At 47.0% G+C, this 18643-nt stretch overlaps 1 protein-coding gene and 1 long non-coding RNA gene across 2 annotated transcripts; one reads left to right on the top strand and one right to left on the bottom strand.

The window, feature by feature from the left end:
* Positions 1-1678: 1678 nt before the first annotated feature.
* On the bottom strand, positions 1679-9759 carry POU2AF3 (POU class 2 homeobox associating factor 3; the record flags this gene model as incomplete). Its single annotated transcript, XM_054005710.1, has 4 exons — positions 1679-2310; positions 3653-3882; positions 5635-5692; positions 9652-9759. Coding segments are annotated over 4 exons (735 nt in total), but the record flags the coding sequence as incomplete, so codon positions are not given.
* A 2694-nt stretch (positions 9760-12453) lies between these two features.
* On the top strand, positions 12454-14283 carry LOC128823441 (uncharacterized). Its single transcript, XR_008441738.1, has 2 exons — positions 12454-12745; positions 13955-14283. It is a non-coding gene; the product is annotated as an uncharacterized LOC128823441 (long non-coding RNA).
* The last annotated feature ends 4360 nt before the right edge of the window (positions 14284-18643 follow it).

Raw genomic sequence — 18643 nt, 5'->3', positions numbered from 1 at the left:
GCCTCCCTCTCCCTGTGAAATCTGGTCTTTTGTGTGCTTTTACCCTATACTATCCAGATTTCATGGGGAGACCAGCTTTTCTCAAATTGAGGGTCCTGACCGAGAAAGGAGTTGCAGGGGGATCACAAGGTTATTTTACGGGGGGGGTCATGGTATTGCGACCTTTACTTCTGTGCTGACTTCAGAGCTGGGCAGCCGGTGAGCAGCAGCTGTTGGCCAGGCACTCAGCTCTGAAGGCAGTGCCTCACCACCAACAGCACATGACTCCTTTTTGGGTCAGAGCCCTACAATTACAACACGGTGACATTTCAGATGTAAATAGCTGAAATCGTGAAATTTAGGATTTTTAAAATCCGATGACTGTGAAATTGGGAGCCTATAGTTTGTTAAAACACCATGGGCCAGCTCCTCAGTGGTGTAAATCAACATAGCTCCAGTGAATTCAGACAGAGATGTAGGGTCTGCATGCAACATCTCTTGAAGTCAATTTGCTGATTTACCCCAGCTGAGAATCTGTCCCCATTTCTCCTCGTGCAGTCCAAATCCCAAACGCCAGGTGTTGCTCCAATGTATATATAGATCTAAGATGAAATGTTGCTAGTTCACACTACCATGTCTTCACTACTGTTACCTGGACTAGACTAACTAGATTAAAGCTAGCCCTGGTATGCCTGCCCATTCCACAACTGCACCTTCACTTGCAGGGTAGATGCACCCTGCAATAAAACTCCCTTAGGCTCGTTTTGAAAATTCCAGCCAAACGTTTTTCTCTACGCAAAGGTGAAAGAGCACTAACTTTGGCTAGGTCTACACTACGGGGGAGGAGGGAGGGTGAATAGCGTAGCTGAAGTTGCGTATTTTAGGTCGACATACCTGGCTGTGAGAACGGCGGCGAGTCGACCGCTGCTGCTCCCCCGTCGACTCCGCTTCTGCCTCTCGCTGTGGTGGAGTTCCGGAGTCGACGACAGAGCGATCGGGGATCGATTTTATCATGTCTACACTAGACGCAATAAATCGATCCCCGATAGATTGATCGCTACCTGCCGATCCGGCGGGTAGTGAAGACGTGCCCTTTGTGTGGTAAGGATTCCTGGTGGATGTTTCCTTCCGAGAGCCCAGCCCCATTATGATATTTAGAGATTCCATGATTTTTCAATGGTGCAGAAAATCTAACGTTTTGCTTGTGGTGTAGCTAAGATAAAAGCAACCACCTGGGAAAAGTTCTGTCTTTGATTAGTCTGACCAAGGGGAGTGAACAATTGTTTCAATGACAGTTGGTGAGACTGGGAGGAGAGTACTTCAGTGTTGGAAGGATGCATGTATATTCTGACATGTGACAGAGGTACCGTGAAAAGGACAGCAGATGTTTATTGACTAATTGTCTCACCCTTCACAGCAGATGGGAAATATAAGAAATGGATTGGAAGAGAAAACTTTGGCTCTGATCCTGCAATCACTTACACAACTGAGTAACTTTTCAAACCCCAGGAGGCCCATTGACTTCATGTGCAAAGGCCCCACTTTACTCACATAAATATGTATTTGCAAGAGCAAGACCTTTGATTATAGCAGAAGCGACACCCCCTCCCCCTCAGGTGTCTGGAAAAAAAATCAGATTTCCCCAGAATAACCTAAAGAATCTTTTATAAACTTAACAGGAAGGAATGTGCTCCAGGAATCTGTATAAAATTATTTATTTGTAATAACAAAAACTTGTTTAGTGAAGCATTCACTGAAAGCTAGTTTTTTTTTTTTTATGAAACACAAGACAGAAGGACAACGGTAGCAATGCGGTGAGTCTTAAAATATTGTTACCCAGGAGGACTAAATTAACACCTGGAGCATACCAGGCTAAGTAGTGTAGAGTAAACTGAACTTTGTGTTAGACAATGATGTTTTGCATAGTTCATAGGCAGTTAGCTGATTTGGATACCTGTACGTAGGTACATATATATAAAACCATCATCTCCATTAACTGTAGCAGATGTCGTAGTTTCTATCCCTTCTAAAGAAGTCATCTGCCATTGTCACGGTGCCAGGACAGTCCATACAGTCTGCACTTGGGTAGGGGAAATACTCTGATACTCTGAACGTATCCAAGTGCTCTGAGGCACAGGATGAGCAGTAACAGGCCGAGGGGGAGCAGCTGTACTGAGGATGTGAGCACTCCTCTAGAGGATAGCCGTAGTTCGTGGTGTCTAGAGGAGAAAGAGGGCTGTAGTTCAGTGGAGGAAAAGGAGGCAGCTGAGGTGGGGAGTAGCTATAGTCTAATGGGCTGGACAGGTCAGACGAGGCAGGAGATCCAGGAACCTATAAAAATGGAGAGAAAAGAAAATGTGGTGTTAAATGAAGTCAGTAATAATGGGCATTCAAATAATTACACAGACCAGAAAAAATACACCCGGAATTACAAGGCCCTGAATGCACAACCACATCACACCCCATTCTGGAGTTACCCTGGTCCATTGATAGTGCCGGAGTTTTGAAATCAATGGGCTTCACAAAGCGGCTGTGAACTCATCAAGATGTCAGAATGTGTGTGTGGTTCTTCTGGAAGCACTGCCCTGATCCCGCAGTGAGCTCTGGGCAGAAGGACCTCTGCACCCACCCCGAGTCCCAGTGACTTCGGTGAATTTCTGTGCTGACAGAGGGGTCCATCTGGATACAAGTCGCTACAGGATCGGTGCCTTAGTGCTCAACAAGGGAGCATGCTAGAGAAAAGTCCCAGATGTGCCAGATGATAGCCCTGAACAGGGGTTGCTGTGCCCAAGTTCTGTTCTATACTCGTTTGTGTAGAATAGCAAGTTCTACCAAGACATGATTGGGATAACTGGCCTTGCCACAATTTTTTCTGATGACTAACTAGAATATTTGAGAACACTGCACTCTACGTTTGGTGTTGGTCCTTTAAACCTTCTGCCATGAGCATGTAGAACGCAGGTCACTAAATGACATGTTATAGACGTAGCTGTTTTCTAAACTGCTAGTTACATGCAGTTTTAAACCCTCCTGCTTCATGGCATAAGCCAACCTTTGCCTGAGGAGGATCAGGAAGGAACTTTATAGTGGGCAGGTTATTCCATTATTGACCACTTCAGGGGTTCTTGCACCTACCTCGGGAGCTATCAGAACAGGATACTGGACCAGGTGGAGCAATGGTCTGACCTGGTCTGGCAGTTCCTATCTTGCTAAGCATGAACATGTCAGTGGCATTAATTTAACCCTTAGGATCCATGGGGGTGGACTGGGGTTGTTCCCTGGCCCGTCCCTAAAGACGTTCCATGGAATACAGGTAGGGGAGAACAGTGTATTGGAAGTGACACTCCTCAATTCTGCAACCTCAGGTCAGGATCAACTGGTTCCTGATATCCTCTCCTCCTGTGGGAGAGGGCATGAGAGGGCCCCAATTATACATAGAATCCCAGACTCTCCCCTCCAGCTGTGGAATTGTTGGAAATGAATCATGCTCATGAAACCGTTAAGTCTTCAAAACTGGCCCAGAGCCTCAGGAAGTGGGGATTTTTATTTTGCCCATTTCGTTTCCCTTCTTGATTTCCTTGCTGGACATGCTTAGGTGATTTCTCTCAAGGTGGTCCAAGCTATAACTACAGACACCACCAGTCCAGCTCGGTAAAGAACGCAACCAACTTACCAGGCTCTGGTTAAAACAGAGAGGGGTTGACTGGAAGGTGTCTGGGTTATAGTAGGTAGACGTCTGTAGAGCACTCAGGGATGGGTCCATGGGCGGCTCTGTCTGAAGATAGGTATCAACAAGTTGCTCCAAATAACTTGGGTTTTCTTCACAGGAAATGCAATTTGGAAACTGCCGTGGCTGGAAATAGTTGGGGGCAGAAGAGAGAGGTTCTGCATCAAAATAAGGTGCTAGGAGGAAAAAAGGAGATAAGAGATTGTTCAATACTTGTGCTTACAAAGGGAGGCCAGGCTAGTTGCATGTTTCCTTTGGGTCAGACTGTGATAGCCTTGTCTGTGGTGAGCAGCAACTTGAACAGCAACCAGTCCCATGGAACACTGTGAGTCTAGACATGGAGAAAGGCCTTTCAGGTTTAGACTGAGATTTCCAAAGGGTGCTATATGAGTTAGGTGCCTAGTTCCCATTGAAAGTCAATAGGGGCTGGGGGGGAATTTTTCAGAAGTGCCTGAATGACTAGGGAGCTTAAGTCCCCTGGGTTTCCCATAGGGACTTAGGCTCAAGTCACTTAGTGCTTTTGAAAATTGTGGGCTCCAACTCCCTTAGACTCCTTTGAAAATCCCAGCCTGACTCTGAAAGTAAATCCAAAGCAATCCTGAGAGCATGTAATGCAGGGGTGTGGTGCTGCTATTTTAACAGGTGGGTTTTGCCTTTAGCCTCTGCTAAACTTCATGTTCCAGGGATGCACGTCTCCATTAGAACAAAAAATAGCTTCTCGTCTTCATAAGCAAGGACAGAGGCAAAATACTCAGCAGAGAGACCAGAGCTGTCCCTACATTACTTCTGAAAAATGTAGCAAGTATGTAGATGAGACAGAGCTAGGTGCAATTGGTGTCATTTGGAAGAGGGCTGGAGTCGAAAAGGCTCAAGGGCCAGATTTTCACTTACACCGAGGCCTCTTTGCACCACAGTACTCTGGTACTGGGCATCCGTTACCAGAGCGGTGTAAATAAGAATTTGGCCCTCTAGACTTGACTGCATTTCATGCTGAATTCATCTGTTCGCAAACACAGTTAATAACGAAGCCCTGATCTTGCAAACACTTACCCATGCAGGTAGTCCTGTTGATCTCAGTGGGATTGCTTGCATGTGTAACATTACTCTCATGCGTAAGTGTTTGCAGGACTGGGAGCAAAGTGTTTAACTGGACAGTGGGGCAAAAAACATGCACCCAAAAGAAAGAAAGATTTATCAGCCTGAAAAAGGTTATGTGCGTCTCAAGTTTCTATATTAACATAAGCAAATTTAAACCCCAAATATTCATTATTTAAGCATTTCCTTGTCCACGCAATGTATACATGCACACATTTACAAATGAAAGGGGAAACTTTCTGGATCTCTTAGCTACCAACATCTAGAGAATAAAAGATCTGAAAAGTCCAAACTAATATTTTTTTCTCCCAATTCCTGGATATTGGTGTCAACCAGGAAGGAGCTGTTTATGCAGCTCTGTTGAAAAGACTAACACCCCTTCTGAACTCTACAGGAAGAGAGGGGAAATAGAGAAACTGACTCTGCTGGAAGCTAAATGATCAGCAAAGACAAGTAATGCTTTAAGACGTTCTGGTCCCATCTGACAATCAGATAAAGGCAGTACCAAGAGATAGAAATCTTGATAAAGGCACCACGGCAGTGTTATTCTGTTGGTAATAAATGTTACCGATTAATTGGAGCCTTGATCCTCAGTAGAAAAGGCAAACTACGTGGATATGAAGACAAAATTTCTGCTGGAGTGAGGGCAAAATGTACCCTGCTTGTCTTACTGCATCCTCATCTGCATTTAGTGAGCCCTTTTCAGATTCTGATTGGTTGGAGTTCTAATGAAATGGTAGTGCCTGCCTCAAGCCATGCATCGAGGGCTAAAAAGACTTGGACTGGAGGAATAGGTGGGGGGAGGGGAGAAGGGGGATGCTCTTTGTACCAACCTGTGCAGGGAGAAGAAACAGATTCTGGAAACTGGACACTACTGCTGCCTCGGGAAACCTGGCAAAACAGAACAGAAGGAAAATAGCAAATGCAAGTGTTTCTGCTTTGAAAGCTCACAGACCTTTTTCCTGAACATTGAGGTGAGTCACAATTACTTTTCAAACTTACTTATGCATACATTAGTGATTGTTGTTTTTATTACCTGTGTCTGTATTACATTCAGTTCTGTTATTTATGGAGCACTCTCAATCTGTGTAACATTGTTTTGTTCCAGAGTGCCACCCAGATAACAATAGATGTGCATTACACGGAATTGCTCTAGTATTAAATATGTAGCTCCTCTGATGTGCATTCCATTCCATTGTTCCATTACTGTTAATTCACCATAGGTGTGTCTATACTTGAATTTTTAGTCATGTTTTAACATTTGTTAATTAGCAGGATTGTAAATCCTAGTGTGGACATGACACAAAAAAAATCTCTAGGAGTAGGAACAATTTACAACTGTGTTAGCTAACGCGTTTAAAACACAACTAAAAAAATCAAGTGTGGCTTACCCTGTGTAGCACCACACATGCGCACCAGACTGAATTGTTCTATTGCACACTTCACTTGGCAATCTACAGGTGTGATTGCTCTAATACGGCAACACTTATAAGAAAACTGATGATGTTGTTTTCCCTGAGGATTTGTGAACTGAAACGTACAAATCAATAAGCCTATTAGAAAATCACACCAGACATTATGGGTGAAATCCTGGCTGCACTGAAAACAAAGTGAGGTTTGCTATCCTCTTCAATGGGGCTTCACTCTAGCTGTTCAGACTGGGGCTTCTTCTGATCAGATGGTTTTAACTTATGCTGACCAGAGCTTCATTTCTTTCATTCAAAATGTTCCTGAGTTAGAGCGTGGCTGGTTTCCCTATCAAGAACTTCCTAACATTTGCTCAGTTATTTAACACTTAAACTGTAATTATTCTCTATGGGAGGAAAAAAAAAAACATTTGAATCCTGGCAGTTCTGGAAGAGTTGGCAAGGTTGATATTCTCTGTTTTGTCTATACATACACAATATGTAGCCTCTGTAACCTTCCCACTAACAGTAGAGTGCGTTTAGTTAACTTGCAGGTTCTGTCCTGCAGAATGCTTTAGTCTAGCTTGGCATTACATGTGTGTACAGCACCTAACACAATTGGACACTGATTCCTGGGCCTCCATAATGCAAATAAATAATAACCAGTATAAATTATGTTAAGCACAAAACTAATCTCCTGCACCACTGGCTTTGAGTCTCCTTAGTGGATGGAACAATCATAGTGTAAATATCAAGCGAATAGCAAATTAAGATTAGTTCAGTCCAGCCTCTTAACACCCATCTGGAACATTTATAGCGTATGTAAGTACTTAGCCATTGTATAAAGGAAGAAGGAAGGGGTGACTTTACACTTAAGAGAAGAGTATACTGCAGCATTTCAGTGCTAGAGGGCTCCATTCACCAAGCCTCTTTATTTGTGGTTGCAGGTTGCAGTCTGCTCAGCTTCTTGTGCAATCAACCGCTGCAGAGAGCAGGAGGTGGGAGATTAAATCTGAAAACCATCCAGACTGTAATGTCATGAACCAGGAAGCAGTAATGATTTACCAACCTCTTTATGCAAAAACACAGGGCGCCTGAGCTAGAGGGCTCACTTACAAGAGAAGGGGAGTGTTCTGTGTGTGTCAAGTCTGCATCAATATATAGGTCTCCTTAACCCCTTTCCTTCTCTCCAAATAGTTATGGTTTTGGCCTGGTTGTACTGAAATGCATTAAAGGCCCTGATTCCGCAAAGCACTTAAGTATGTGCATAACTTCAAGCACACAGTGGGCCTATTCACATGCCTAAGTGCTTTACTGGATTGCAGCCAGAGCGTCCTGCATTAAGGGCCTGATCCTGCACCAGTAAAGTGTTTTCATTTATTTAAATGGGAGTGGGATCAAGCCCTATTTAAATGGCTCTTTGCTCATACTCACTTTCGAACTTTCTTTCAAGACAAAAGGAAATACACTTCTGGGTTTTTCTTTGTTTTTTTTTAACATTAACAAAGTTGCATTACCCATTATAAAAATCCCAACGTTTCAAACACCTTCTAGAGGTTTTTTTAGTACAGGTTAAGAGATAAGAATCGACATGTCCATTGTTACCAGCCTTAACAAACTGAAAAGAAAAATGTTAAAGGAGAAAATTATCCCCTTGAGACAACAAAGATAGGGGATGCATGCACATTAAAACAGGGCACCAGAAACTATCCTGTATCAGGCAACACTGAACTTCAGCTGCCAGCCTGTTGCTCATTCACCAAGCTTGGCTAGGTCCCTGTGAAATTCCTGACTGTAACCTCCAGTGTTCAATAACCTAACTAATTTTATGTCAGTTACGAATTTGGCTACCACACTGGTCACCCCTTGTCTAGATCATCGATAAACATCAGTCCTGGTACAGAACATTGGACACCCAATGTTAACCTTTGGTCATGTTGAAAATTGACCGTTTTTCCCTGTTCATGTCTACTGGCCAGTTTCTAACCCCTGACAGCACTTTGCCTTTCACCCCAGGGTGACTAATCTCTCGTGAGGCACTTTGTGAAAAGATTATATGAACATGATGATCTCCTGCAGGCACAGTTTTGCTAACACGTTCAGAATTACAACAGATTACAGAGCTGTGATATTCCTTCACAGAAGCCAGGCTGGTGTGTCTGTGTCGTGTTTTGTAATTTCAGATTTAATTATCGTTTAGTTTTCACTTGATAATGAAGTAAGGCGCACTGCTCTGCTAATTGCCAGGATCACCTCTCATGCCTTTTTTAAAGAGTGGTAACAAATTTGCTCCCCTCCAGCTCTCTGGTACAGTGGCTGATTCTAATGAGAGGCTACAGATTCTTGCTGACAGGGCAGCTTCTTCATTCTTAAGTTTCCATGTCAAGAAAGAAAATTAAACTCTTGAGTTTTGCCCTCCTGGGAAAATTCATTTCATGGAGAAAATTCCCTCTGCACAGGACAATAGCTGCTGCAGTGGCAGAACAATACGCTGGGGATCAGAGCTCATTCCTTGGCATGGATCCAGCACACCTGGCGAGAGCTGAGCTCGGCCTTTCGCTCTTAGGCCACCAGGGCCTGAGAGTTCTGTGGAACCACTGCTTCTGAGACCTGATCCAAAGTCCATTGAAGTCAATGGAAAGACTCACATTGATTTCAACTGGTTTTGGAGCTAGCTTCTAGCCCTTGGGGATCCAAGCTAAGACCCTCCTTCCTAGGCCAGCAGGGGTTAGGAGCAGTATGATGCCAGCACATTCAGCCCTGGGAGGATTTGGTTGTGCACTCTCCCCAGGGGCCAGCAGAAGCTGGAAGCTGTGCAGAGCTGGTGCCTTTATCCCCTGACTGATGACTGAAGGAGCCACTGAACAATGGAAGGCCTCTGAGGGGGTTATTTGCGGGGAGGAATGATGTTCTTTTGGGCTCTGAGAGCTTCCTCTTGGAGGGGAGAACACGTTGGGAGCCTTAGTACAACACAGAGCTTTACATGGGAGGGTCCTCAAAGCAGGCAACAGGGGGTTTGTTTGAGTCAGATAGAACATACATTTTCCCCTGCTGCTGCTGCACAGAGATTCGGAGCAGGCCTATCTGTCAAGCCTTGTCTACATAGAGGAAACTGACCAGCAGCATTATTCCAGTATAATTGAGCTCTTCCAGAATAACTCTCTTGTGGGGACAGGGGCACTGTCTTCTGGAATAAAAGTGAGCAGAGTAACTAGTCCGGAACAAAGTAATTTTTATTCCAGAATAGACCGTCCACTTGGGGGAGTTATTCTGGAATAGCTAAATGGATCAATTTCCCCTTGAAGACAAGTTCTCAGTTTTGCCTGCATCAGCAGCGTCTGCTCCCATGGCTCTGAGTACATTAAATCGATGGAAGAGAGATTAAGAGAAATAGTTTCTTATTCTTAAATTACAACATGGAAGAAGCTAGTATTTTGTCCTTACAGTGGCATCAGTTGCTGCTTGTCGTGCTCTCCTCTGCTGTAATAACTCTTTCACAGTGATCTTTACTCGAACACCTTGATACACCTTGGATTTTCCTGAAAGAGTGAGTTAAAAATAAGATTGCATGGATGAGAACAGGAAAGCAGGCACTTTAGAGTGGTGATATTTAAAATATTCAAAAGTAAATTCAGTGTGTTCTCAGTCACACTTTATATAAAGGGTATATTTACAAAGAGTTTGTAAAGAGTTTATGAATAGATGTTTTAATAAATGATTAGTCAGTTATTACAGAATGCCATAGGTCCCTTGTAACCATGACTTATACCCATTTCATGACTGTAATATGCTTTGTAACATTTACTAACACTTTGTAGACTATTTGCAAATGTACCCTTAATATATAATAAATATAATTGTGACCAAGTTTTCTTCTTCCTTAAGAGTTTCTTTTTTCTTAGTAACAAAGGCTGGAGAAATAAATATCACTTAGCGCTTCACCTGAAATTCAGAGAACACTTTAGAGAGGAAGACAAGTACAATTATCTCCACTTTACTGATGGGAAGACTAAGGCAGCGAGATATTAAGACCCCAATCTTGCAAACACTTACACACATGCTTAATTTTTAATATTGTGAATAGTCCCACTGATTTCCATCAAAGTTAAGCACATATGTAGGTGTTTGCAGGATCAGGGCCTAAGCAACTTGCATAAAATCACATAGTAAGTCAGCAGCAGAACTAAAAATAGACCCCAGGTACTCTAATTCCCAGCCTTGTCTGCTGGACCATACTGTCAAATTAATCTGAATCTCTACAATATCCTGAAGATTTCAGTCCAGGAAACAGACATGGGCACTGCGTTCATCCTCTGTGTTAAGAACAGGAATAAAAACAATGCAAATATGTGGGTGATTATTCTTTTATAGGACTAAACAATCACTCTCTGTGAGACCCAGTTTTCTTTCTCTCTTTAATGAGAGGAGTCATTCTCTACAACTCCAGTTTGTTTCAGACGTGCATGTGGGCCTCCATCAATGAGCAAAAACAATTGCCACTCACTAGCTTAGTCAGAACTTTGTATTTGGAGTAGTTAAGAATTTGCCTATTGACAAGAAACCACCCCTGACACTATTGCTGGAAGAAATATTTAACACCCATTGCAGTTTATAGTTCAGTTTTTAGAATTGCTTCATTTTGCACTCAGTATATTTCTCTCTGAAATGATCCTGCAGAGACTCAATAAAACAGACAGACACATTGTCAACCTGGGATTGAATCTTGCAAATGGTTATTCACGTGACCCCAGTCCTGCTATCAGACCTGGCACGGAAGCTCTGCACACAGATCTGATTGCAGGATCCAGCTCCTACTCCTATTGTCTGCAATGGGAATACTTATGAGTAAGGGCCTGCAGGATCAGGTTCACAGCTAATATTCTGCCTTTGGAGACCCTGCAATGTTACCTGGTCCTTGCTTGGAGGAGTAATAGAACAGTCCCCTGGGGAGCAATTACCTAGCTATGCACAAGTATTTATAACATACCCATCTATTGCCTGTTTGATCCCCTAACAGCAACTGTCAGCCTCTCCTTTGCTGTGACATAGGCAGAGTGTATACGTTGATCCACCACTGGCACTTGCCACCTTTCACTCCTGCTCTGCCAGTGGTGCTAGATTGACAGTGGAGCCCCTCCCTATCCTAGTGCAGACAGTGTCTCTGCTCAGTGCCACGGGCCTGTTTAATGACAGCCTGCCATACACAGTCACATTGTCTTTAATGCGGTGCCTGCTGTTAACTGCCCTTGCCCCTCATTACAGGCCAATCCGTGTGGAATCCAGAGGAAGGGGTTCTATTGAGCTGCAAACTCAGCTCTCTGGGGATTATTTATCCCACTCGTTCCATTTTATTTTTGAAAACTGCAAAGGATGTTTCCTTGAATCTGAGGGAGAGAAACATTTAACAGGCACCCTCTGCTCCAAACCTCTCCTGTTAGGAGCGCTGACATTTTAGGCCCTGATCCAGCAAACCTGCTTTGATTTATGCATGCAAACGGTCTCCTTAGCCTTATCTACACTGGGAAAATGTATCATCTTAGGAAATGTGCTAAACAAGACGGCAGCTAGGAGAGTTGGGGGCCTGCCCTGTTTAACATGTTAGCTGGTCATGGTTACTCCCAGATAACCAGCGAACAGGACTGGCCTTGCCAACACTACAGTCAAAAACATATTTAACATCATGATAGTGACCATGTTTTTGAATGTTGCATCTTCCCAGCATAGACAGTACAATTATCCACCTGCACAAAGGTTTCCTGGAGCAGGGTCTTCCACTAACTAAAAAGATAGGGACTATTCACATCGACCAGTGGCAAGGAGCACCAGGGACATGGCCTGGGACCAAAACCCACTTCAGCAGGCTCTGGGTCAGGCCAACAGAGAGGCCGAGTGCTGCTTGGGCTAAGTGGAGATGTGACAGGTCCCCAGGTCAGCAGACCCCTCACTCCATACTGCTGCGGTCTGCACCTGCTTCACTTAACCTTCCTGGCAAACCTCAGCAGCCATGTGCCTGGAGGGGGCAGAGCCTGTCCGAGCCTCAAGCCAGGCTGAGCAGGCAGGTGACAGCGTGGGAGCCAGGGGACGGGGGTTCCCACAGGCCTGCTTTGCAGGGACCCAACGCCGAAGGGCTGGCTCGGTCACCTCCGGCAAGCTAGCCGGGTCCCGTGGCTGCACCCCGGCCGGGCTCAGGGGGTCGCCCAAGGACCCCAAGTTCCCCCAGGCCGGGGGCCGGGGTGAGGTGCGCAAGGAGCCCCGCAGGCAGGGCGCCCCGGGGAGATAGGGGGCGGCAAGCGGCGGCGCACGGCGCCCCGGGTTGGGAGCTCGAGCCCAGCGGGGAGCTGCAGAGGGGCGCGCCGGGACTGGGATGCGCAGGGCTCCGTGCGCAGCTGCCTGCGGCCCCCAGCCAGCCCCACTCCTGGGCGCGGCGCGGAGCTGGAGGCCGCTGCGGCGCAGCCGGGCACCTTCCGGAGGCGGCGGGTCCCCGCTCGGGGTCTGGGATCCCCCCCCACACACACCTTGGCCGGGAAAGCCCGGCTCTGTGAGTAGCTCTGATCGGGGACGGGGGCAAGGCCCCGCACCCGCGGGCTCCCCGCCCCATTGCGCACCCCCGGGCTGCCCGGTTCCGCGTGTTTTGCGCCGGGGCGCCGGGTGCCCTGCGCCCACCACCACCCGGGCCGGGAGGGGGCCCCTCCGCAGCTCCGTCTCCCGTGCGCCCCCCGCAGCATTCCCGGCCTGGCTGCCCCACTCCCTGTCCTGCACGGACCCCGGCTCCCCTCATTCCCCCGCAGCCTGGCGCGGGAGCCCGGCCCCACACCTGCCGGAAGTGAACACAGGGGCTGCCCCCCGCCCCTCCTCAGTCTGGGACCCCCCGGGGCCGGGCTGCCCCCCCATCTCCCCAGGATTAGCCCCCGTTGATCTGAGGCTGTTTCCCCAGGTGCCCCTCCCCAGGTTTGCCTCCCCACCCCCATAACGCAACTGCTGGCCTCTCCGGGGCGGGCGCAGAACCAGTGTGAGCTCGGCGCAGATATCTGGGGAGGGGGCTTGGGGACTGCGCGGGGGAGGGGGCTGGAGCTGGGGGGGAATCCGCCCCACCAGATACCCTCATGGCCCGCGGGGAGTTTGCTGCCCGGCAGCGCCACTTCTGGTCACCGCGGACGCGGCACCAGGTCACTTCTGGGGGGATCCCCAATTAGGGATCTAGTGTAGGAGGCGCGTTTCCCCTTTTCAACAGCCCTAAAGGGGCGATCTCTCCCTGCCTGTGCAGCATCTCCCCCGGGGGCTGGCTCAGGGGAGTCCTGGGCCTGCCGAGTCCCACTCGGGTCAGATCGTCCCTGAATATTAAAATCCACAACTAATCACCTGGGAGCGCCGAGTTACGTTGCCTGAAGTCTTAAATTGCACCCGCGATTGGGCAGGTTAACCCTGAAATCTGCAGCCCCTGAGCGCGAGCGCTCCCCGGAGCACTGGCTAAAAGCACTGAATTTGCAAAACACGTTAGGGATTAGCAGCATTTTTTAAAAGGCTGAAATACTTTAACAATGGTTATTTAGAGCCCCTGCATTCCTATGCACAAATCACGTTTGCTTTTTCCCTGTATCTTGCGTTGGGTGTGTGTATTATTCTACATATAATGTGTATTGCATATGATCAGTTTCCCTTCTATCCACTTAAAAACACTGATTTGCTTGCACTTTGCATTATACAAACACTAACTTTTTCTTTCTCTCCCCCCCTCCCTATTTTGAAGGTAAAATGACCAAAAATGGAGGATAATTTAAACATCCCCCAAATTCATGAAGAAAAGGTTTAAACTGAACTTACCGGACATTCTGACCTGAAAGAAGAAGCAACTTTTATAACAGCTGATGTTGCAGCAGAAGAATCAATCACCTGGGCTCCTAGATGCTGGGGGGAAAGGGAACAAAAAAACAATAATTTTAAAATTTAAAAAAAGAATACCTAAGACCACTGTGAAAATTCCAGGTGGAGACCAACAATATTAATGTTTTATACCTACAGATATAAGTTTGAGTTTTTCTCCCCTAATGCCAAGTATTTAAAACCTCTAGAAACCAATGATTTGACAATCAATGATTGCGCGATACTTTCAATTTGAATATTCAAAGGCTTAACAAAATGGGCTATCTTTTTGTGAAACCCAGCACATCCCCATGTAGCAGAGGGTCTTGGGGAATAAGATTTGGTGGGGCGGCCTTCCCCACTCCTTGATTTTGGGACATTTTGAACATTTTATCCACCTTTCCACAAACAAAGCAGATGCCCAGAAACATGCTCAGTATTTTCATCTCAGATACACACACTTGGCTCCAGTTCTCTCATATTTCACTTGCTAGCTGCAAAGGACGTGCTGCAAGGGAGCAGGGTGATTTTTGCACAATTTTTCACATTTTAAGGGTAAATTTGAGGATTTTTGGAGGAAAATGGCAGTTGGTGGGCGTGGCATAATAGAGACTCTGTCTGGGGCACCGGAGTAACTGTCACTGACCAAAGTGGGCTTTCATTTCATTCGGTTCCCCTCCCTCATCCCCCGTTTGTGCCCTTTGTTGGGTTTTATTTGTATTTTCCCCAGTTCATGATCTTCACACCTATTCCATAAAGTGGCCTCTTTCAGATTAGAGTCCCCCCAAATTGACCTGTCCTTGCATGGACAGCCAATTTAGCTCTAGCAAGGGTAGCTTGACATATTTTTGGCCAACGTTGGACAATCGGTATAGAATCCCAATTTTTTTACACTGTATGTAAACATTCCCTGTGCCCTGCAGTTAATACCCTCCACCAGGAATAGCTGCTTAAAGCAGAAAGCAGGATAGGCTGTTAATCATCTACCAGCAGTTTAATTTAGCTATTGTTACTCTTTTTTTCCCCTTAAGTTCAACAAATATACTTGATTTGTGTTAGGGAGTGGCACAGAGGTGGTCTCAGAAATGGCCTTATTCCAGCCCTGAATCATTTTCATGCAAAACGTGATTACTTTTGTTGGGCCAAATACTGGAGCAGAATAACAGGAGAGAAAACCCCTAACTTCATTATGAGTATAAAACACACCTCTTCTAATAATGTCTTCATATTAATAATTCTGTTTTAGATCGGCTTTTCACCATAATGTACACTCACCAATTTCGCTGTTGGTGACTAAAACAACAACAACAACATGCTCTGCTTTAAGACACAACTTGAAGGTGGGTATTTTCTGAAAGGAATACTAGATACCACCTGAATTAGATATGTTTTCATATCCAGTATAAATCTTCCTGCAGAAATGGACAGATTTCCACTAATGGGACTTAGTTTTAAAAATTAGGAAATCTCTCTTCCTCCAGCTGTGACATTGGCTTCTACTTGACTTGAAATATACATTGTAGATAGCTAGAGGCATGGGAGAATCCTGTTTATGTTCCAAGGGGGTTTACCTTGGAAAATGCTCCAATAAATCTGTGGTTAGATTTACCTTTTGCAACTGGAAAATGTAGGCAACTGCTCATGAAAGCTGCCAAGATCAAATAATACGTAATTGGTTTATGAGTCTTAAGAAAAAAGGACTTTATCCTAACAAGGAAGACCAAATGTTTTGGGCGTTAGTTTGTATGGTCCAGATCCTCAAAGGTATTTAGGCTCCTAACTTCTGTGGATTTCTTTGAGGATTTGAGCCTTTGAGTCCAGATTTAGAATGGCTTCCACTGTTAAACATTCCTATTCTCTGGTTTCCAGGAAAGGGCAGCTGATCAAATACTCACTATCCTTTTAAAACTTAATGGAGTCAGCGGTGTAAAAGAGGGTCTGTACCTCCTTTTCTTTTCGAAGCATGTAAGGTGGTTGCTGCTGATGTAGCATCACCGGGTGATTTTTCAGACGCATGTAAGAGGGGTGCAGCTAATGCAAAGCAACCTTGGTGTCATTTTGAATTTCTTGGAAACAGCACATCGCTACATCAAAGACAAATACTGATTATGTCGCCTTGCTGCCCAAATAGGTGGCGAATATAGCGATTTAGCAACATAGACGTTCAATGTGTATTGATCTGAAACACGGGCACATCGTTTAAAGTGCAAGACGAGCTGATCGATCGGCTCGAGTGTACCCTGCAGGCAGTTCCCCAGCGCGTGTCAGGGTCAGCCTGGACTGCCCTCCAGGCGGCTGTGGTGGGTGTGAGACCTGATGGCACATCCTGGCTGCTAGTAAGTGAAGGCGCTGGGACGCGTGCGGCTGAAATCTGGGTGACAAGATTTCAGGGGCAGCTCAGTGCTGGCGGGATGCGAAGGCTGCTTGTGTTGTACTGTTTTCAGCAGCCCCCTCCGTGGCCACGAGCCAAATCACTGGCGATTTCCCACGCTCCGGGCGGCGCCTTGTAATCAGCGTTGGCATAAGCCCTGCAGCTGGCTAGCGCCGGGCCACCTTCCCCCTGGCACCTAGCCGGGTTTTTACAACTCAGGGCTCGTGGCAAGGGGCCCAGCTGCTGCTCCCGGCTGTACTCCGCTTGCCTCGTACGGGAGATGGACCGAGGTTTTTATGGGGGGTTATAAAATGGCTGGAGTAGGAGCTAGTCAATTGCACGACAGGGAGGCAAAACCACCCCCACGTGCCCCATGAGCTGGGGGCTTTACCGGTGAGGGGCGTCCCCCCCCCCACCCCGGGTGTGCCTTGCTTTCTGCCCCGCAGCACGGGAGGCAGCGGGAGCCCAGCGGCTGCAAAGGCTGTGAGTGACAAGCGGGGTGAGCAGGATCTGCGCCCCACTTCCCCTTCCTACCCCGGGCTCGTGGGAACCCGCCGCGCGTTAACCCAGCTGCCCAGCCCGGTTTACTGGGGGTGGGGGAGGCAGGCGCTGCGCTCCCTGCCCGACTCGCTGGAGTAGAGGAGCCCGGCCAGCAGAAAAGTGGCAGGAGCCCAAAGGAACCCGGAGGCCAATGGGGGGGGGGGGGGCAGGGCGGGGAGTTCACACGGGGGTTTGGTTCCAAACAGGTCTGAACAGGACTGGAGCATCAGGAAGTTCCAGGAGGGAATTTGAGCCACTAGAGCTGGGGGCCAGGGCGGCCCCGCCCGGCTGCAGGGTTACAGCTCTGTGGGGCTGGGGTTGTTCTTAACCTCGGTTGCAGAGAAGTTAGAGGAGCGGGAGGGAAACCTGGCCCGGCTGGGGCCATCTGCCGTCTGGGCTACAGGGGAAGGGCGGGCTAGGCCCAAGGCCGCTTGTAAAATAAAACTTCGCCAGCCACGTGCGAGCTTCTGGTCCTGGAACAAAGAGCGCCGCCTTCAGGCCGAACCCCGACAGCCAGGTGCCACCCGGGCAGGTGATGCGCTGCAAAGTGGGACGGGGGTCACAAAAGTGGGTATTGCGAAGGGAGCAGGGGCTTTCTAAGGCCAGGTGAGGCAATGCCGGGATATGCGCTGGTGCTAGGGGTGGCCTTCAGAAATACTGCAGCCGCATACCCAAACCTGTCCTCAGATGCTGGTGTAAGTGGTAAAGAGTCCTGTGGCACCTTATAGACTAACAGACGTATTGCAGCATGAGCTTTTGTGGGCGAATACCCACTTCTTCGGATGCATGTGTAAGTGGTGTAAGGGATACTCCCACAGGGCAGATACCAGAGTCACTGGTGGGACAGAGGTACAAAAACAAGCCTTCACTCAAAGAAAGGTCAGAAATAGAACCTGCCTGGAGAAGGGTAATGACCATCATCACAGCTTGGAGGGGCTTTCATAGAGGAAAGACTTGGCCCTAAGCAGAGATTTTTCTAAAACTTGGAGTTTTATTATTAGATGGGTTTAAATGATTACTGCAAATGAAAGGGTAGTTTCTTCCACATAGCAAGACCCCCTTTTTCCCCCATCTAAATGTGTGGCTTCCCCCCCCCCCTTTTTTTTTTTTTTTTGCCATGACAAACAAGCCAATCTTAAAAATAATGAATGGTACCAAGAAAGATGCTCCAATTATCATAGGGGTACCTAAAGGCTGCAAAGGGGTACCTAATCAACTCTCATGCATTAGGGGCATTGCTGGGCATGACGGTGATTGGTCACCAGTTTGCATTCTGGATTGTCATGTGTAGCTTGAATACAGAGCTACTGAGCATTTCAAAATACCTAATTATTAGGGACACTTTGCATGTTTTGCAGATTTTAAAGGAGGGAAGTGCCCAACAGCTCCCACTAATTAGAGTAATATCCGCATTCTTGGGGCTGAGCTCCCTTAAGGGTTTATTTTAGTTCCCAATGGCTATTAGCCAGGATGGACAGGGATGGTGTCCCTAGCCTCTGTTTGCCAGAAGCTGGGAATGGGCGACAGGGAATGGATCACTTGGTGATTCCCTGTTCTGTTCATTCTCTCTGGAGCACCTGGCATTGGCCACTGTCAGAAGACAGGATACTGGGCTAAGTGGACCTTTGGTCTGACCCACCACTGGAACACAGTACCAGAGGCTTT

Source organism: Malaclemys terrapin, chromosome 15 (assembly GCF_027887155.1).
Source record: "Malaclemys terrapin pileata isolate rMalTer1 chromosome 15, rMalTer1.hap1, whole genome shotgun sequence".
Classification (NCBI taxonomy): Eukaryota; Metazoa; Chordata; order Testudines; family Emydidae; genus Malaclemys; species Malaclemys terrapin.
Note: the sequence above shows the minus strand (reverse complement) of the source record. Positions and strands in the feature narration are given on the sequence as shown.